This window comes from Aquarana catesbeiana, linkage group LG01, assembly GCF_042186555.1.
Source record: "Aquarana catesbeiana isolate 2022-GZ linkage group LG01, ASM4218655v1, whole genome shotgun sequence".
Classification (NCBI taxonomy): Eukaryota; Metazoa; Chordata; class Amphibia; order Anura; family Ranidae; genus Aquarana; species Aquarana catesbeiana.
The window spans coordinates 799,394,639-799,416,380 of NC_133324.1; the positions used below are offsets into that span (position 1 = coordinate 799,394,639).

At 42.7% G+C, this 21,742-nt stretch overlaps 1 protein-coding gene across 1 annotated transcript in view; it reads left to right on the top strand.

Moving 5' to 3' along the window:
• LOC141114200 (plasma kallikrein-like) overlaps nucleotides 1-21,742 on the top strand; it is a 228,882-nt gene that overhangs the window by 24,675 nt on the left and 182,465 nt on the right. Inside the window, exons 6-8 of the mRNA XM_073607743.1 lie at nucleotides 11,773-11,882; nucleotides 16,368-16,527; nucleotides 21,350-21,459. Of these exons, the coding sequence (XP_073463844.1) occupies nucleotides 11,773-11,882; nucleotides 16,368-16,527; nucleotides 21,350-21,459 (380 nt within the window). The remainder of the gene's footprint in view (nucleotides 1-11,772; nucleotides 11,883-16,367; nucleotides 16,528-21,349; nucleotides 21,460-21,742) is intronic.

The window sequence follows — 21,742 nt, forward strand, 5'->3', positions numbered from 1 at the left end:
ATGTATATCTACATGCGGCGGTTGGCAAGCGGTTAAAAAACAAAAAAAAACATGTCATACTTACCTCCTCTGTGCAGTTGGTTTTGCACAGAGCAGCCTGAATCCTCTTCTTCTCGGGTCCCTCTTCACTGCTCCTGGTCCCTCCCTCCTATGGAATGCCCCCACAGCAAGGAGCTTGCTAAGGGGCATCTGAGCTGAGACAACTCCGTGTGTCCATTCAGGCACAGAGCCCTGACCTGAGCCTGCCCCCTTTCTCCCCTGATTGGCGAACTGACTGATTGACAGCCGCGGGAGCAAATGGTGCCGCTGCTGTGTCTCGGCCAATCAGGAGGAGAGTTCCCGATGGCTAAGACACTCATGGACATCACTGGAGAGAGATGGGGCTCAGGTAAGTAATTAGGAGGTGCTGGGGAGGCTGCTACACACAGAAGGTTTTTTATCTTAATGCATAGAATGCATTAGGATAAAAAATCTTCTGCCTTTACAACTCCTTTAAGGTCATCACAGAGGACAAGGGGGCACTCTTTACGTCTGGAGGAAAATAGGTTTAACCTCCAAATACAAAAAGGCTTCTTCACAGTAATGCCCCGTACACACGGTCGGACATTGATCGGACATTCCGACAACAAAATCCTAGGATTTTTTCCAAGGGATGTTGGCTCAAACTTGTCTTGCATACACACGGTCACACAAAGTTGTCAGAAAATCCAATCGTTCTGAACGCAGTGACGTAAAACGCGTACGTCGGGACTATAAACGGGGCAGTAGCCAATAGGTTTCATCTCTTTATTTATTCTGAGCAGGCGTGGCACTTTGTGCGTCGGAGTTGTGTACACATGATCGGAATTTCCGACAACGGATTTTGTTGTCGGAAAATTTTATAGCCTGCTCTCAAACTTTGTGTGTCGGAAAATCCGATGGAAAATGTGTGATGGAGCCTACACACAGTCGGAATTTCCGACAACAAGGTCCTATCACACATTTTCTGTCGGAAAATCCGACCGTGTGTACGGGGCATAAGAACTGTGAAAATGTGGTATAGATTTCCCCAAGAGTTGGTTCTGGCCAGCTCAGTATAGTGTTTTAAAAATGGCCTGTATTCTTTCCTAAATGCACACAATATAACTGTATACTAATATTTATAAGTAAAGTGGATGCAGGGAATATCTTATTGCCTCTTGGGGGACCAGGGAGGATTGTTTTTCCTCCCGCTGGAGGAAATTGGGTCATGTTTATTGCTTTTTTTTTTTTGCCTTCCTCTGGATCAACTGTGGGTATAGGATTGGTTATATGGAGATTTTCTGTGTGTGTGTTTTTTTCTTTTCTCTCTGGTTTGAACTGGATGGACTTGTGTCTTTTTTCAACCAGACTAACTAATGTAACTATGTCAAGCAGATCCTAACACCTGACTTTGTCATTTGTCACAAAAATCAAATACAGCTGCTAGAACTTTTAAAGTGCAGACACCTACAGGTGCCTAAAAATAGCTTAACCACTTAAGGACCGCCTCACGCCGATGTACGTCAGCAAGGCGGCACGGGCAGGCAAAATCACGTACATATACGTGATTTGCCTCCCGCGGGTGGGGGGTCCGATCGGACCCCCCCCCCGGTGCCTGAGGCGGTCCTGTTATGTCCCCCGGCGATCGGAGGTGAGGGGGAGGCCATCCATTCGTGGCCCCCCCTCGCGATCGCCGCCGGCCAATCAGATCACTTCCTTTGCTGCTGTATGCTAAACAGCAGCAAAGGAAATGATGTCATCTCTTTCCGTTGCAGCGCCGAGGAGAGAAGACTTCACTGTGAGTGCACAACACTACACACACAGTAGAACATGCCAGGCACACAAAACACCCCGATCCCCCCCCGATCGCCCCCCGATCCCCCCCCAATCACCCCCCCTCCCTGTCACAAACTGACACCAGCAGTTTTTTTTTTTTTTTTTTTTCTGATTACTGCATTGGTGTCAGTTTGTGACAGTTACAGTGTTGGGACAGTTAGTATTAGCCCCCTTTAGGTCTAGGATACCCCCCTAACCGCCCCTAATAAAGTTTTAACCCCTTGATCACCCCCTGTCACCAGTGCACCAGTGTCACTAAGCGATCATTTTTCTGCTCGCTGTATTAGTGTCGCTGGTGACGCTAGTTAGTGAGGTAAATATTTAGGTTCGCCGTCAGCGTTTTATAGCGACAGGGACCCCCATATACTATCTAATAAATGTTTTAACCCCTTGATTGCCCCCTAGTTAACCCTTTCACCACTGATCACCGTATAACCGTTACGGGTGACGCTGGTTAGTTCGTTTATTTTTTATAGTGTCAGGGAACCCGCCGTTTATTACTGAATAAAGGTTTAGCCCCCCGATCGCCCAGCGGTGATATGCGTCGCCCCAGGCAGCGTCAGATTAGCGCCAGTACCGCTAACACCCTCGCACGCGGCATACGCCTCCCTTAGCGGTATAGTATCTGAACAGATCAATATCTGATCCGATCAGATCTATACTAGCGTCCCCAGCAGTTTAGGGTTCCCAAAAACGCAGTGTTAGCGGGATCAGCCCAGATACCTGCTAGCACCTGCGTTTTGTCCCTCCGCCCGGCCCAGCCCAAGTGCAGTATCGATCGATCACTGTCACTTACAAGGCACTAAACGCATAACTGCAGCGTTCGCAGAGTCAGGCCTGATCCCTGCGATCGCTAACAGTTTTTTTGGTAGCATTTTGGTGAACTAGCAAGCACCAGCCCCAGGCAGCGTCAGGTTAGCGCCAGTACCGCTAACACCCATGCACGCACCGTACACCTCCCTTAGTGGTATAGTATCTGAACGGCTCAATATCTAGTCCTAACAGATCTATACTAGCGTCCCCAGCAGTTTAGGGTTCCCAAAAATGCAGTGTTAGCGGGATCAGCACAGATACCTGCTAGCACCTGCGTTTTGCCCCTCCGCCCGGCCCAGCCCAGCCCACCCAAGTGCAGTATCGATCGATCACTGTCACTTACAAAACACTAAACACATAACTGCAGCGTTCGCAGAGTCAGGCCTGATCCCTGCGATCGCTAACAGTTTTTTTGGAAGCTTTTTATTGAACTGGCAAGCACCAGCGGCCTAGTACACCCCGGTCGTAGTCAAACCAGCACTGCAGTAACACTTGGTGACGTGGTGAGTCCCATAAGTGCAGTTCAAGCTGGTGAGGTGGCAAGCACAAGTAGTGTCCCGCTGCCACCAAGAAGACAAACACAGGCCCGTCGTGCCCATAGTGCCCTTCCTGCTGCATTCGCAAATCCTAATTGGGAACCCACCGCTTCTGCAGCGCCCTTACTTCCCCCATTCACATCCCCAACCAAATGCAGTCGGCTGCATGAGAGGCATTTTTATGTCCTCCCGAGTACCCCTACCCAACGAACCCCCCAAAAAAGATGTCATGTCTGCAGCAAGTGCGGATATAGGCGTGACACCCGCTATTATTGTCCCTCCTGTCCTGACAATCCTGGTCTTTGCATTGGTGAATGTTTTGAATGCTACCATTCACTAGTTGAGTATTAGCGTAGGGTACAGCATTGCACAGACTAGACACACTTTCACAGGGTCTCCCAAGATGCCATCGCATTTTGAGAGACCCGAACCTGGAACCGTTTACAGTTATAAAAGTTAGTTACAAAAAAAAGTGTAAACAAAAAAAAAAAACACATACAAAAATATAAAATAAAAAAAAATAGTTGTCGTTTTATTGTTCTCTCTCTCTCTCTATTCTCTCTCTATTGTTCTGCTCTTTTTTACTGTATTCTATTCTGCAATGTTTTATTGTTATTATGTTTTATCATGTTTGTTTTTCAGGTCTGCAATTTTTTATACTTTACCGTTTACTGTGCTTTATTGTTGACCATTTTTTTGTCCTCAGGTACACCATTCACGACTTTGAGTGGTTATACCAGAATGATGCCTGCAGGTTTAGGTATCATCTTGGCATCATTCTTTTTAGCCAGCGGTCGGCTTTCATGTAAAAGCAATCCTAGCGGCTAATTAGCCTCTAGACTGCCTTTACAAGCCGTGGGAGGGAATGCCCCCCCCCACCGTCTTCCGTGTTTTTCTCTGGCTCTCCTGTCTCAACAGGGAACCTGAGAATGCAGCCGGTGATTCAGCCAGCTGACCATAGAGCTGATCAGAGACCAGAGTGGCTCCAAACATCTCTATGGCCTAAGAAACCGGAAGCTACGAGCATTTTATGACTTAGATTTCGCCGGATGTAAATAGCGCCATTGGGAAATTGGGGAAGCATTTTATCACACCGATCTTGGTGTGGTCAGATGCTTTGAGGGCAGAGGAGAGATCTAGGGTCTAATAGACCCCATTTTTTTCAAAAAAGAGTACCTGTCACTACCTATTGCTATTATAGGGGATATTTACATTCCCCGAGATAACAATAAAAATGATTAAAAAAAAAAAAAAAATGAAAGGAACAGTTTAAAAATAAGATAAAAAAGCAAAAAGATAATAAAGAAAAAAAAAAAAAAAAAAAAAAAAAAGCACCCCTGTCGCCCCCTGCTCTTGTGCTAAGGCGAACGCAAGCGGCGGTCTGTCGTCAAACGTAAACAGCAATTGCACCATGCATGTGAGGTATCACCGCAAAGGTCAGATCAAGGGCAGTAATTTTAGCAGTAGACCCCCTCTGTAAATCTAAAGTGGTAACCTGTAAAGGCTTTTAAAGGCTTTTAAAAATGTATTTATTTTGTTGCCACTGCACGTTTGTGCGCAATTGTAAAGCATGTCATGTTTGGTATCCATGTACTCCGCCTAAGATCATCTTTTTTATTTCATCAAACATTTGGGCAATATAGTGTGTTTTAGTGCATTAAAATTTAAAAAAGTGTGTTTTTCCCCAAAAAATGCGTTTGAAAAATCGCTGCGCAAATACTGTGTGAAAAAAAAAAATGAAACACCCACCATTTTAATCTGTAGGGCATTTGCTTTAAAAAAATATATAATGTTTGGGGGTTCAAAGTAATTTTCTTGCAAAAAAAAATAACTTTTTCATGTAATCAAAAAGTGTCAGAAAGGGCTTTGTCTTCAAGTGGTTAGAAGAGTGGGTGATGTGTGACATAAGCTTCTAAATGTTGTGCATAAAATGCCAGGACAGTTCAAAACCCCCCCAAATGACCCCATTTTGGAAAGTAGACACCCCAAGCTATTTGCTGAGAGGCATGTCGAGTCCATGGAATATTTTATATTGCGACACAAGTTGCGGGAAAGAGACAAATTTTTTTTTTTTTTTTTGCACAAAGTTGTCACTAAATGATATATTGCTCAAACATGCCATGGGAATATGTGAAATTACACCCCAAAATACATTCTGCTGCTTCTCCTGAGTACGGGGATACCACATGTGTGAGACTTTTTGGGAGCCTAGCCGCGCACGGGACCCCGAAAACCAAGCACCGCCTTCAGGCTTTCTAAGGGCGTGAATTTTTGATTTCACTCTTCACTGCCTATCACAGTTTCGGAGGCCATGGAATGCCCAGGTGGCACAAACCCCCCCCCAAATGACCCCATTTTGGAAAGTAGACACCCCAAGCTATTTGCTGAGAGGTATAGTGAGTATTTTGCAGACCTCACTTTTTGTCACAAAGTTTTGAAAATTGAAAAAAGAAAAAAAAAAATGTTTTTTCTTGTCTTTCTTCATTTTCAAAAACAAATGAGAGCTGCAAAATACTCACCATGCCTCCCAGCAAATAGCTTGGGGTGTCTACTTTCCAAAATGGGGTCATTTGGGGGGGTTTTGTGCCACCTGGGCATTCCATGGCCTCCGAAACGGTGATAGGCAGTGAAGAGTAAAATCAAAACTTCACGCCCTTAAAAACGCTGAAGGCGGTGATTGGTTTTCGGGGCCCCGTGCGCGGCTAGGCTCCCAAAAAGTCCCACACATGTGATATCACCATACTCAGGAGAAGCAGCTAAATGTATTTTGGGGTGCAATTCCACATATGCCCATGGCCTGTGTGAGCAATATATCATTAAGTGACAACTTTGTGCAAAAACTTGTGTCAAAATATAAAATATTCCATGGACTCAATATGCCTCTCAGCAAATAGCTTGGGGTGTCTACTTTGTTATATTGCAGCCATTTGCTAAAATCGTTTAAGTTCATTTTTTCCTCATTAATGCACACACGGCAACCCATATTGACAGAAAAACACAGAATGAGTTGAGTCATTGTCATTTCATTTGAGTCCAGCTGCGTTTGATTATACTGATTGGACTTGATTAGGAAAGCCACACACCTGTCTGAATAAGACCTTACAGCTCACAGTGCATGTCAGAGCAAATGAGAATCATGAGGTCAAAGGAACTGCCTGAAGAGCTCAGAGACAGAATTGTGGCAAGGCACAGATCTGGCCAAGGTTACAAAAAAATTTCTGCTGCACTTAAGGTTCCTAAGAGCACAGTGGCCTCCATAATCCTTAAATTGAAGATGTTTGGGACGACCAGAACCCTTCCTAGAGCTGGCCGTCCGGCCAAACTGAGCTATCGGGGGAGAAGAGCCTTGGTGAGAGAGGTAAATAAAAACCCAAAGGTCACTGTGGCTGAAATCCAGAGATGCAGTTGGGAGATGGGAGGAAGTTGTAGAAAGTCAACCATCACTGCAGCCCTCCACCAGTTGGGGCTTTATGGCAGAGTGGCCCGACGGAAGCCTCTCCTCAGTGCAAGACACATGAAAGCCCGCATGGAGTTTGCTAAAAAACACCTGAAGGACTCCAAGATGGTGAGAAATAAGATTCTCTGGTCTGATGAGACCAAGATAAAACTTTGTGGCCTTAATTCTAAGCGGTATGTGTGGAGAAAACCAGGCACTGCTCATCAGCTGTCCAATACAGTCCCAACTGTGAAGCATGGTGGTGGCAGCATCATGCTGTGGGAGTGTTTTTCAGCTGCAGGGACAGGACGACTGGTTGCAATCGAGGGAAAGATAAATGCATCCAGGTACAGGGATATCCTGGATGAAAACCTTCTTTAGAGTGCTCAGGACCTCAGACTGGGCCGAAGGTTTACCTTCCAACAAGACAGTGACCCTAAGCACACAGCTAAAATAACGAAGGAGTGGCTTCACAACAACTCAGTGACTGTTCTTGAATGGCCCAGCCACAGCCCTGACTTAAACCCAATTGAGCGTCTCTGGAGAGACCTAAAAATGGCTGTCCACCAACGTTTACCATCCAACCTGACAGAACTGGAGAAGATCTGCAAGGAGGAATGGCAGAGGATCCCCAAATCAAGGTGTGAAAAACTTGTTGCATCTTTCCGAAAAAGACTCATAGCTGTATTAGATCAAAAGGGTGCTTCTACTAAATACTGAGCAAAGGGTCTGAATACTTAGGACCATGTGATATTTCAGTTTTTCTTTTTTAATAAATCTGCAAAAATGTCAACAATTCTGTGTTTTTCTGTCAATATGGGGTGTGTGTGTGTACATTAATGAGGAAAAAAATGAACTTAAATGATTTTAGCAAATGGCTGCAATATAATAAAGAGTGAAAAATTTAAGGGGGTCTGAATACTTTCCGTCCCCACTCTATATGTGCATTGTAAAGTTGGAAAAAATTTGAATTTAAATCTGAGCCCTATTAAGGTCTATGGGGGTTGAATCTTGAATTCAGTTATGGCTAATTTTAAAGCTAATAGGCAAGTTATTGTCCAACAGAGGGCATTTGGGAGCTGAGCACTGTAATGGGTACATCAGCCTCCGAATAACCCAAAATTTGTCTGAATTTAACACCAGGTGGTTGGAGTAAAGCGGGCCCGTCTGGATGAAGTCCAGGACCAAATTTTTGTCCCAGTCCAGCCCTGGCAGAGCACTCACTGCCATACCCACACAGCGGACTGCCTGCCCATCCTCTCCGTGCCCCCCCCCCCCCCATTGATGCAGACAAATGCTATGTTGGGACAAGGGGCAGAAACTGCAGGAGAAAGTCAGCTGACCAGCTGACGGCCAACAGCATGAAGGGGGAGGAGCTTTCAGCTGTGAGTAGAGACCCCATGTTGGAAAAGGCATCGCTGGAGGCACGACTGACACTGTAAGCAAGTAATTGCCTGCGCCACCACTGCCTCTGACAAAAGCCCCCCTCCCCACCACCACATCTGCCTCTGACTGAACCCCCCTCCCCCACCACCGCTGCCTCTGTCTGAACACCCACCACTGCTGCCTCTGGCTGAACCCCCCACCACCGCTACCTGTATATATACATCTGCTAATATCAGGAAATAAACACAAGACCGTTTAGTGGTAAATTAACTCAATGTATTGGTGCAGTTTATGGCGACTTAACTGGATGGACAGTTCTACATTCTTCAAGCCAGCTAGCATTGAGGCCCATCTTGCCATTGGTGCACATATGCATAGTTCCCACGGGGATTTGTATACAGTATTATAAGCTATTGGGCAAGCTTAGTTTCTGATAAAGGTGGCAGGCTGTGGCCACTCAGCACTCTCAACAGTCCAGCGATACAGCCACAGAAGTCTCACCGTGCATAGGGTGCAGCACAAGGCTTTCTTTGGTAATGACACAGTCCCAGTCCCCATGCTCCCTAATCCCCATCTCTTGTCTCTGAGCTGTAAGCCCAAGGACTCTGCTCCAGAACCCGGTAAATCTGAATGGAGGATATACTCACCCTGAACTCCTGCAGTAGAAAGACCACTCTATTCAAACTGCAGCCTGGGAAGATATCAATCTTCTCTCTTCCCTTGTCCCAGCCTCTCTGGGGAGCTGTAGTCCATTGAGTAATTTAAGGCCACAATAACTCTCCTTTCCTGGACTTTAATTCCCACACTCCATTTCAGCCAGCTTCAAAGTCTATGGGGTACTGTGAACTCTCCCGATTCCCTACTAGTATGGTCAGGTCTAGGAGGAAGATTTCAGTTGCCCCTCCCGCCTCCACCCTGGGATGCTGTGCCCAGCCCATGAACTTCTTCTCCCAGGGTCAGGACAGGGAAAGTGCAGGGACACACAGAGAGCTCCAGTAGTTCCCTTCTCCCACGTCTTGTAAAAGAAGTCACACAAATGCACAGAATAAAGTGCTGAATTAAAGGAAATCTTCTCCCCTGATGACCAAACTTTCACTGCACACAGCTTTATTTACTGCCAAGCTCACTGTGTATCTCGATCTGCTAAACATGCTCACTGACAATCACCCTGGCAGTAAATAAAGCTAGGTTGGAATGTGTAGTGATCGTTCATGCCTGCTTGCTGGACCTGTGAGCATAGAGTGGAGATGGAATTACAAAGTCAACCAGGTAGTAAATAAGGTTGTGTGAACTGAAAGTTCTGTTATCAGGTGAGAATGCTTACTTTGATTTAACCCTTTTTTACTTCTGCGCATTTGTTTGCTTGGCTACTTTTAAGCAAGCCATACTTTATGCAATTTTCTTTCCTTAAAGGGATACTATGGGTTAGTTTTTTATTTTTTTTAAAAACAAACATGTCATACTTACCTTCCCTGTGCAGTTCGTTTTGCACAGAGTGGCCCCGAGGGGGTTACCTTGTGGGCATGCTCCTGTGTGATACACTCAGTGGCCATAGCCGCCAAGTGTATGACTCGGCCCCGCCCCTCGGCGCGCCACATCATTGATTTGATTCCCAGTAGTGGGAGCCAATGGCTGCGCTGGGGTCCCACGGCGGATCTCGCGGTTCCTCCCCGCAAGAGCTAACCCCCTCTGGGAAGCTCTCTCCCGTGTGATACACTCTGCGGCCATAGCCGCCAAGTGTATGACACGGCCCCACCCCCCGGCGCGCCACATCATTGATTTGATTCACAGTAGCAGGAGCCAATGGCTGCGCTGCTTTCAATGATCCAATGAAGAGCCGACTAGAGCTCGGTGAAAGCAACGCGGGGTCACGCCCAAGGAGATTCGGGTCTCAGGTAAGTAAAACAGGGGCTCAGGGGGGCCAGTGACTGCAAGGTGTTATTTCACCTTCATGCATAGGATGCATGAAGGTGAAAAAACACGAAGCTTTACAAACCCTTTAAACCATGATTGACTGACTGCGTTGATGGGGGCACCCCTTCTGCTGCTCTATTGTGCTCCGACAATGTGAGGTTTCCACGCCATCAGAATACAATGATCACTGCTGGCAACTATAGCCACTGAACCATCCAAATTTCAGTACATCTATGGCCGACTTTAGAAGCACCGCCGTCGTTTTATCTTTCGTTCTTGTTGCCTATAATTTAAGAGAAGCTTTTAGGACCCTGATGTAAGGAGGAAAGGGGACTCCAATATAAAGGGGGGACTCTGGAGACCTGATGTAAGGGAAACTCTGGGCACTCTCTTTATGAGGGACTGACTCTAGGGACCTTGATGGAAGGGGGCTCTGAGGACCCTGACATAAGGGGGTGACTCTAGGGACCCTGATGTTAGGGAGGTTACTCTAGGGACCCTGATGTAAGGTGGGTGGTTCTAGGGACCATGATTTTGGGGGGGTGACTGTAGGGACCTTGATGTAAGGGTGGGGTCTGGGGACACTGAGGTAAGGCTGGGGAACCCCAGGGACCCTGATGTAAGGGGGATGATTCTAGGGACCCTGATTTTGGGGGGGGGTGACACTGGGGATCATGATGTAAAAAGGACTCTGATGTAGAGGAGGGACTCTGAGGGGGAATTCTGATGAGGATTCTTAAAGTAAGGGGCGAATCTGAATAGGTGATCAGGTGGGCTCGTCCTGATGCTGTACTCTGTATGTTGTTTTGTATGTTACTCCTGCATTCTTTACATTATGTTGTATATTACATAGTCCTGACTAAAGTGTTCATTGTCCCAACAACTGGTTTTAATGAAGTTCTTTTTTAAGGTTGGCTCAGACAAAGTGATCACTTTTTGTGAGAAGAGAAACATGTGATGGAAGTGTTTTACATTTTTAGAAAGTATTCTTCTTTCTGAGGTTTTTGAGTATCTGTGAAACTGTCACTTGTGACTAGGGATGGGCTGAACACCCCCCCGTTCGGTTCGCACCAGAACATGCGAACAGGCAAAAAACATGTAACATGTTATGAAAGGACCGGCCCCCTTCCAACACTCCGACAGCTAGCAGGGATCTTTTCCCCGTGCCTCCTGTCAAAATGTAAAAAAAAAAATTCATTCAAAAAATGCATTCATTTAAAAAAAAAAACTTGTGTTCTGTGAATGGAAAACTACAAGTCCCGACAGCCTTCGCAGCTGTCGGCTTGTAGTTCTCCATGAACTACCACGGCACTGTGAGCTGGACAAGGTACGAGCAAGCAGATACACCGACAGGTCTATAGGAGTCCTGCATGGCATCAGTGATCTGCTGATTGCTGGTGCAATGCTTTACAGGCTCCTACAACAAAAAATAATAAATTAACATTTTTCTACCTGCAAAAAATATGCATTTATTATTTTTTGTAAAAAATGCAAACTTATCTTTTAAATAAAAATGTCAGCATTTTCAGTACTGAAATGCTCATTACACCAAAGTCATGGATGTATTCTGTTAAAATGTTTGTTTGTGAAATATATATTTTATATAAATAAAAAAAAAAAGAAAAATTGCCCAAAAATTATTAATTTTGTTTTTACCTGGAAATTATTTCTGAGGCTAGGTTTGTTTTATTTTTTCATCAAGTTTAATCACTCTGCTTAACTCTCAGTGTTTTTTTTTCTATGCAATTTTAACATTGGAAAGTAAACTGTATACAGCTCCTTGTGGTAAATGTCTTCTGTCTTTCTATGGTGGTGTGATTGCATGCCTTGATTTGTCTTTTTTTTCTCCAGAAATGTATGTTACCTAAAGTATTCTGGGAAAGGAACGCCGACAAAAATAAGACATCTGGCCAATGTCATAACCGGCTTCTCATTAAAGTCCTGTGGAAAATCTTCAATAGGTAAATGTCACATTTTATGGATAAACATGTCATTAAATAATGGTTACTATGGGGGTGGAAACTTGCAGGAACAATTAACCTGACATATATTCATTAATGAATAGGAAACAGTGTATGGTTTCCAGGGAGATGTCAATGCCTTATTGATGAGCAACAACTTGTAAGTGTCTTATGGCCTTGATCACCTACCGTGACCCAAATTATTGCTGATAACTTAATTTATTAGCAATACCGAAATCCATTTATCATGCCATAGGCTACTGTATGTCATTATTTGACACAATGGTTAATCCATAATTGAAGAATAAAATGTCTTCTAGTGGTTAGTGAATGACCAATGTGTAAAGTGTGATAGGAATTGCAGAATGTGTTCTGAAAGCTTGTGACCCATGATACAAAAAAAGTAAAAAATCATTTCTGCATTTGTATGTTAGTTGGAGCACACCGATGAGAGGTTGAACAATGTGGATGTAATTAGCTCAAAGTGGTTTTCAGTAAAAAAAGAAATAAATAATATGAAATCAATTCAATGTTATGTCAACTGATTAATAACAGTTTCACAAAGTGATTCAAACTACATGAATCCTTATGTATACTGACAACTTTAATGCCTGGACACCATCCTAAAATGACACCTGTAAATATTTTTTTTTCAGTATTGCAATTTTAAAATAAGGTCCAAGGCCCCTTTCATATGAACATTGTGATCAGGTCCACGGAACGCTATGGACAGGTGAATGTAAATGGACTTGTATCCATTTACACTTGCCTACCTCCAGGTCTGATTGGGTGCAGTAAAAAACACTTGAAATGGACTGAACCTTCTGTTTTGGCAGACTGGATAGGAGGTAGCCACCAAAGTCCATTTACACCTGGCCACTCATAGATGTCATGAATCGCCAGTAATACCTTCATACTCTGTTTGTCTGCTTACTTGGACGGTGTGTCAGCCTTGGGCTGCACTCTCACACCTGCATGGTTAAGTAATCTTCCCTCAGCGTGGCTCCACCCTAGCCTCTACAGGATACACTATTTAACACTGTGCTGTCCAAGCCTGCTTTGCCCAAGCAATATTGTGTGTTTGGTTTCCTGGCTTCTGCTTGCCGTGTGCTCTACGTCTATTTCTGGTACCGATCTTGGCTTGTTCTTTGACTATACCTGCCTGCTTGTTACCCTGACCTTCGGCATGTTCTCTGTTTATTCTTGTCTGCCAGTTGCCAATTTGCACATGTCTTCAGTTCAGTTTTCCCCAGCTTGTACTTCAGTTCAGTTCAGTACAGTTTACACCAGTTTACACTTAAGTTCAGTTATTTTTAGTTCAGTTTACATCAGTTTAAATCCATTTTTGCATACTTTTTTTGAGTTTTAGCAGAAACTAATCATAGGTGACAAAAGTATAGTCAAAAAATGTTTCTTGCCTAAAAATGGATACAAAATAAACAGATGTAAAGGGGCGACACCGGTTTTAATCCGTTCAGATCCATTTAAATCGAAAAGGATACAGCCTTGTTCCATTTAAAAAAATGGACCTGAACTGACACGGATATAAGCGGTTATAAAAACAAATAATCATTCATTTACATCTGCCTGCCTATAGACATTCCTTGTGGTTCAGTCTGCAAAACTGAAAGGGGGATCCAGAGTGAAGGCCCATGTGAAAGGGCTCTTAACAATTCTCACTGTCTTGGCCCTGAGCCACCTTATATCCCTGGATTGAGCTGTTATTTGATGGTCTGATCACTAGCAAACAGCAAGCAGCTGGTCCTGCTGTTCCAAAGCCAGTGATTAGTTTATTACTGTTATGTAGTTATCTGTTTAAAATGCATGGATTGTGATAGTGCTCGGTTCATGGTTATGGTGGAGGATCTCGTTGGGGCAAGCCTAGAGTGTCTTAAGTGGCTTTAGGGTGCTTTGGAGTGTCGAAAATGTCATCATCTATGGGCTTCACTAAAGTAATAATGACAGAAAACAAACAATTAAATGTATTGAAATGTAAAGAAATTTGTTGGGATGTAATAATTGCCTGCCTTGCTTACTACAGTGGTAAAGATAGTCACACACTAATAGTATTTCATTAGAAAATGTTCAGTTATAAGAACATTTGTCCAATTTTCTAATAATTTGTGGGGTTAATATGATGATGATTTTTGTCTGCAGTGAAGAGAAAATTTGAAGGAGACCTGGAACATTTTTATTCAGTAATGGCATTTTTAACAGTGAAAGTGATTTTCGTTCAGGAAAGCTCATTCACTTCAAAATCTAATGATAACAGCAATATTTTAAGTATATTTAAATGACATTTATCATGTCATCAAATGTACTGATGAGGATTTTCATAGGAATGTTCACATAAATGTTCATTCAAAAATCTATTAGTGTATGACCAGATTTACTAGTAAGGGTCTCGAAGACATGAATGTGATAGGGGTTGTCCAATAAACAAGCTGTAAGGTGAGAGCTGAAATTATGAACAAGGAAATATGTGTCATTGTGGCGTGCCTAGCTTATTTAACACATAGGGTTGATTATTTAACACTCACCTCCAACACATTGTAATGGCACAATAATAGCCAAGGAAACCATGGAAGCAGTGAATATTTTCTTTATCCGAATGTTGTATATAATAATATTGGTAAACAAAAAAAAAATTACATTATTTGAAAACCTGGGAATAATAACAGCATGTTAAAAAAAATAAAGTTCAAGGAATTAATATCAGTGCATGCAGTGCATGGTGATGTGGCATGGGGATAATGGCAACATGCTTTTAAAGAGATATAACTGCTCCAAGTCTGCATAAAAATCTCAGTGAGATGACAGGAAGTCACACACCGATGTCAGATCACATCTAACTTAATAAAAGCTGGACAAAGCACACTGAAGCCCCATCTAGAACTCCCCCTCTCCAAAGTTTCCACCAATACAGGCTTGATTATGGAAATTCTGTGGCTCTAGGTGGGGCTGCAGAGTGCTTTGTCTAGGCTTAGTAAATTTTGATGTGATGCAACATCGCTAGTGTGTGGCTTCCTGCTTTCCTGGCATGTTTTTATAGTGACAGAAAGGACTACATTTTAGTAATATGGTCCTCAAAGTGCCCAAAGTGGACACTGTAAAACAAATATTGAGGTGTACAGCTTTTTTTTAAAAACCCAATCTAAATCCAGACAGGTGACAACTCTACATTCTAGCTACACCAAAGACCAAACTTACACATCCTTCAGTAATACAGAATAACAACACAACCCCTGCCAATACCGGGGACTGACAATACATATCCAGACAAAACCAGAGACTGAAAATAAACATCCTGCTGATAGCAGAGACTGACAATACCCATTTAGCCTATATCAGAGACTGATAATATTCATCCTACTGATACCAGAGGCTGCAAGTACCCATTCAGCCTATAGCAAAAATTTACAATGAGCATCCCATTGGTACCATAGACTGACAAATCTAACAGAATCTTATTGGTCAGCAGTGAGGAGGAGTCAGCACTGTCTGCAGACTGCCACTTTACAGTGACACCTGCTAACTACTCTTCTTGGCCTGCATTTGACTTATGCCCCGTACACACGGTCGGACTTTGTTGGGACATTCCAACAACAAAATCCTAGGATTTTTTCCAACGGATGTTGGCTCAAACTTGTCTTGCATACACACAGTCACACAAAGTTGTCGGAAAATCCGATCGTTCTAAACGCGGTGACGTAAAACACGTACGTCGGGACTATAAACGGGGCAGTGGCCAATAACTTTCATCTCTTTAATTATTCTGAGCATGTGTGGCACTTTGTGCGTCGGATTTGTGTACACACGATCGGAATTTCCGACAACGGATTTTGTTGTCGGAAAATTTTATATCCTGCTCTCAAACTTTGTGTGTCGGAAAATCTGATGGAAAATGTGTGATGGAGCCTACACACGGTCGGAATTTCCGACAACAAGGTCCTATCACACATTTTCCGTCGGAAAATCCGACCGTGTGTACGGGGCATTACTGTTATGCAGCAAACTCACCCCTGGTACATCACTCAATTGAAATGCTTCCCAAAAGTCACTGCATAGTTCTGAGTCCAATGTGTCAGAACTATGCAGAGACACCATCATAAACTAAATCAATCAGCCTGATGGTTTGGAAGATCAGTGGCAACCAAAGCAGTTTGCCTTAATAGACAGTACCCAGGGTGGACATCTCTTCTCCCTGGTACGACTTTGGTGTGCATTGTTTGACAGAAGAGTGTAAATCAAAATATTGTCTGGAAAGTATTGCAAATCATTTTGGTAGGTAGGTATAACATACATTATACAGTATGTATTTAATCAATATATTTACCGGTTTGCTTGGAGTTAAGATTTTATTGCAGTGAAATCCTATATGGAACACAACTTCAGTTCTTTAATGCTGAAGTTTTGTCTAGGCTTCAATAACTTAAATGTACTTAGATTAATGCTGTTTTCTTTTACCCATTTTTTGTTCCTTAGATTGCCAAAGAGATCTGTTCCAGACACTGGAATTTTCTGGAGATACTCTCACAAGTGTGCTTGCCCCTGACGTAAACATGTGCCAGAAGATTTGTTCATTCTATCCAAACTGTTTATTTTTTACATATCTAACAAAAGACTGGCAAGAACCATTGGACAGGTTGGTAATGGTCAGAGGAGACATTCATTACCTATTATGACAGTTTCATTTTAGTTGAGTTAAATGTCGATATTAACTCTACTTAACCACTTCAGCCCCGGAAGGATTTGCCCCCTTAATGACCAGGCCATTTTTTACGATATGGCACTACGTCGCTTTAACTGACAATTGCGTGGTCGTGCAATGCTGTAACCAAACAAAATTGATGTCCTTTTTTTTAAACAAATATAGCTTTCTTTTGGTGGTATTTGATCACCTCTGCAGTTTTAAATTTTTGTGCTTTAAACATACAAAGAGCGACAATTAAAAAGTAAAAAAAAAGTTTTTTTTTATATTATAATAAATATCCAAAAAATATATATAAAAAATGAATTAATTCATCAGTTTAGGCTGATATATATTCTTCTACATATTTTTGGTAAAAAAAAAATCCCAATAGGCGTATATTTATTGGTTTGCGCAAAAGTTATCGCCTCTACAAACTATGGGATAGACTTTTATTTTTTATTTTTTAATTGTTTATACTAGTAATGGTGGTGATCTGCGATTTTTATTGTGGGTCACCCATGGACATCGAGTCTGCTCGACCCACAACTGCGCCTGCACGAGCCGCCATACAGCTACGGCGATTCACGCAGGAGAGCCAACCTGCCGCCGTATAACGTTGGTAGCTGGTCAACAAGCAGTTAAAGCAGTAAACCCAAAAACTAAAATATAATATATTGCAGCTTACCAGTCCTTTAAAAATGGGGAACATTTTTTCTTTTTCTTTATTTTCACCCTGTGATCCAAAAAGCACCACATTTGTATATTAGGGATGGTGAAAAAACTGAGCTATGCTTGCAGAGGTCAGTTTGAGTGACAAGATAGTGTTAGATGCACTAGCAAACTTAGATGAACTTGGCTATCAAATTAAAGTGAACTTTTGCCAACAGCTTTTAAGCATGTAGCACCCTCCTTGCTTATGATGCCAGGTACATTTTGTTTTCATCTCCTTCTGTAATTAAGGGAGCAGTGATTGTTTGGTCTGGCCTGTTCAGGGTTTCATAGGCTGGGAGTTTGATTGCTTCCCCCTGCCTCTAGAAGAAGATTATACAGCTTAAGGAGAAAGAATTCAAATAGCCAGCCAGAATATTGATCTAGGGCTTGCCAATCCCTGTGGAAGTCTGCCCAGATGGTGGCTGATAAATAGTCTGGGGCCCTGGAGAGATTGTCTTTCCCCAGCAAGGAGAGTTCTAAGCCTCAGGGGGCTATTGCCCCAGAGGTAGCCTGTACACTGTGTTGCTGTTCGGTGAGGTCTCAATGATGGCAGAGATGGAACCTGGAAGTAATCTGGAACTGACTGCAGGACTTCACCAATTGATCTGATCTAGAGAAGGACTGTCTCACTCACTGGATTGGAAGGTGGCAGCTATCTGAGGGACTTGAGTAATAATCCTGAATTGATTCCTGACGAATGTGTACTTTTGGGATATACAGTAGGTGCCAGTGGTTGCTTGGACTGATACTGCTCTCATAGGGTCTCAGATACAGGCCATTCCCCTGTCCTCAGCAGTGTCCTGGACTGTGAGTTTAGAGAAGAGTACCCCCCTGTACTGTGCAGTTTTCTGCACTAGGTACCAATAGCTGCCCAGTGGTGCAGGGTAACCAGATGCCAAAGAGTCCTGCCTCACGGGCTCCAGCTGTAAGTCCTTAGACTGTCCAATATTCACAGTTGCTTAAGGACAAGATTGTATTCTCACAGCTAATTGCTAATAATTTTGGAGTATTCTATGCCCTAATCCCTCTCCTGTTAAAAGTTTTACCATCGATAAATCAAAAAACCCCTAGACTGTTCATTGGAGCTGGAGTGAATGGACTGTTGCTTGGGTGGCTGGTGGCCTCTGTACTGTTTGGGGAAGAACCAGTTAAAATTAGTGGCTCCTGCAGGGGTAGCGCTACAAACAGCAACAGTATTTTTCTTTTGGGATAAAGGTTTTTCACAAATGAATAAAAGCTGACCATTGTAAGCCCCCTGTCATTGGTAAATGTTTTCTTTTTTTAACCTTTTGATTGCCATGTTTGCTGGATAGCTTGAGCTGTAAAGGAAGTTGAAAAACGACTAATAAAAACTATTGTAGCAACCACATTTAAGGATTCGTAAGGTTCAATACAATAATTTTTAGTTTTAGGGTTTAATATCACTTTGTATTTGTATTGACATGGAAAAGTAGAACTCAAAAGCATGATTTCACAGCAGTTCCAGAAATATTATTTAATTGTTATTGGAACAATAGCTGTAACAACCAAATTTTGGAAAAAGGAATTCTTTGGGGTTTGAAGTAATATTCTGCTTAGTTGGAGCTATCATTGGTAACTTGAATTTAAAGGTGCATTGTTGTCATGTTCACTTTTGATTCACTATCTTAGAACAAACATGCAGGAATTAATGTTAGACTGTCTGAGATTCACTGGTTTCGTAACACACCCTATACAGGAGCTGTGTTATTGGCAGGATCTCCTCCTGAAAATAAAGGAGGAAAAAGCCTGTAAAAAAAGAAAAAAGGAAACAAATTTAGCCACCACATCGAATGACTGGAAAGCTGCAATATAGTACATTTTTGTGCTTGGGTTTAGATAAGTGATGATATTCAATTTTAATGATTTTTCAAATGACTTTGTTTAATACAGATTCATTTTTTCACCAAAATACATTATAATAGTTTCTGACCAAGCACTGATCCAATTTTTTATATTTTTTTTCTGTAAGTAGAAAATAATTTTAAAAACTGTGACTCCTCCCACCCTTAACTTACAGTATTTTAAGCATGTAGCACCCTCCTTGCTTATGATGCTAGGTACATTTTGTTTTCATCTCCTTCTGTAATTAAGGGAGCAGCGATTGTTTGGTCTGGCCTGTTCAGGGTTTCATAGGCTGGGAGTTTGCAGCATGCCAGGCATGCAGACTGATATTCCTAAAGCAAGGTAGTGGAAAATGTGCATTGCAAACCCACATGCTCCTAAGCATTGAGGGGTGCTTTCAGGGAGGTTCCCTCAAAAAGCAGAGCTCTCATCCAAAGCACCCTAGCCCAATGCTGGGGGCATTAGGGCATGGGCATTAGGCTTGTAAGCAGGTGCAGTTAGTTAGTCTGCCACTAGGTGGCTGTATCCCAAAGTAGCGCGGTAATATGAATTATGTAATTGGGTTTTAGGTCCCCTGTTAGACAAAGCCTTCCTGTAGTGATATAATGTGTGGAGACAGGGCAGGGGAGCAAAACTTCACACAGCCATGTAGATGTAGTCAGCTTGATTCTTGTTACTCTCTGAAGTGCATGCAAAAGGCCTATTAGACCAGGCTAAGTGTTCTCTGACGTGAGTACTAGTACACCTGGGGATGACATAGTAACATGGGGGAGTGTGCCTGGCTTTTCAGAGCTATAACATGGGACATAGAGAGAGACTGGTATACTACTTTTCTATACCGTGTTAATCTAGGTTTGACAGAAGTGAAATGCTGTGGAATCTAGTAAACAGGGAGGTTTGTCCTATCACCATGGTGCTTTCAAAGAGTAAGGGGAAGATGGCTTAATAATTATGTGCTGGCATGCTGTGTCTGAGTGACTGCTACAGAAGGTTTGCTGTTGTGTAAGGCAACATATGCTGAAGAGTTCTGTCAGTATGTCAATGTGATATTTAATGTCACAGCTGTCTTTGTAAGCTGCAGTAAAGTGTGGAAAATATACCTTTTGAGTGAACATTTCTTTCTTATTAAATATAAAGGCTCAAGGCCAGGAATGTTGTGAATGGGCCTATGGCCAGGAGCTGGGGAAAATATGGTTAAGCCTTCTATCTATCAGTAGTTGGTCATTTTCCTATGCAAGAAGAATAGCAAAATCTAGCGATTTGGTGCCAACACACAGCCAATCGTGGTCCCCCTTACAGGCTTTTCACCATCCCCGGGGCTCAGGATGGTGTGCTGGCATGGAGGAGGAGGGAGTTTACATATCAACCACCTGCTGCCTTGTGGGAGCAAGTAGGAGGTTGTCCCCTGCCTTGTGACCTTGTTTTGGAGGACCCCTAGCCAGTCCACTGATGTTTGGGGAAGCAAAAAATGTAAAAGTAAAGCACAAAACATGATTTTACTGTTCTAATTTAACAAACATTTACCATCTCAGTTTCCAGCTCGATTCCAGTCTAGCATTTACAGATCAGGGAAAGGAGAAACATATTCCTGCTTCCTAATTGCTCAAACTCTTAAGCAATGTAATATTTCCCACATTGGGTACAGTTTTATGAGCGCTGGGAACTCTGGTGTTGGAGTTCTCTATGATGCCATTGCCAATATCTGGACAGGATATCTCCCTCCTAGAGTTACTTGTGTACAAAAAGCCATCTATAGCATTGGACACTCAACATTGCTCAAACAGGAGTTTGAGTAGAAAGGAAATAAATTTAAACTCCTCCTTACTTTTACCTGGAGGCTGCAGGATATTGGTACCTGAAGAAGTATATACTAGTTAAAAACAAATGATACATTATTTTTGTGTTGTCTTTTTTACACTAACCAGTTCACTAAGGTGGGATTGACAATCAACTTGTCACCCATGGAAGGAAGGTAGGTGGGGCATAAGACCCCGCTCCCTTGCTGACATCCCCATAGGCCCTGGGGATGTCAAAGAACCTAGTACCTGCCAGAAAATGTGAAACAATGTTTTTTTTTGTTGAACCTCTCTCAATGTGCCCCAATGCTAAAAAGTGTGTGAAGTGGAGTGATATATGCAAATGTGTATAGTTACGTTTTATAAAATTTTAACATTAACATACATTTACTTTGCCGTCTTAGAAATCGCTGTTATATTAGGACATCCAAGGATGGACAACCAACTGAAGCACCCATCAAAGACAATGTTATATCAGGCTTTAGTCTTGCATCCTGTAAAACCAGACCTTTAGGTATGAACAAAAACAAATAACCGGTGAAATGTAGCTTTTTTGCCAAAATGCATTGCAGACAATTTGCCAATTTGCTTTAAATGGCTCCTAAGGGTTACTCTTTTTAACTATCCCTGGACCTGGTGTAGTGCCACAGAAATACTCCCCTGTACATTTTGCAATCATCCCTAATTTTACTTGATACTCTTCTCAAGCTAATATGCAAAAACAAAAAAAAAAAGCATCAGGTTCCCCCTTAAAATATACTAGACCCTTATTTGAGAATGTGGCCTGGGTGACCAGG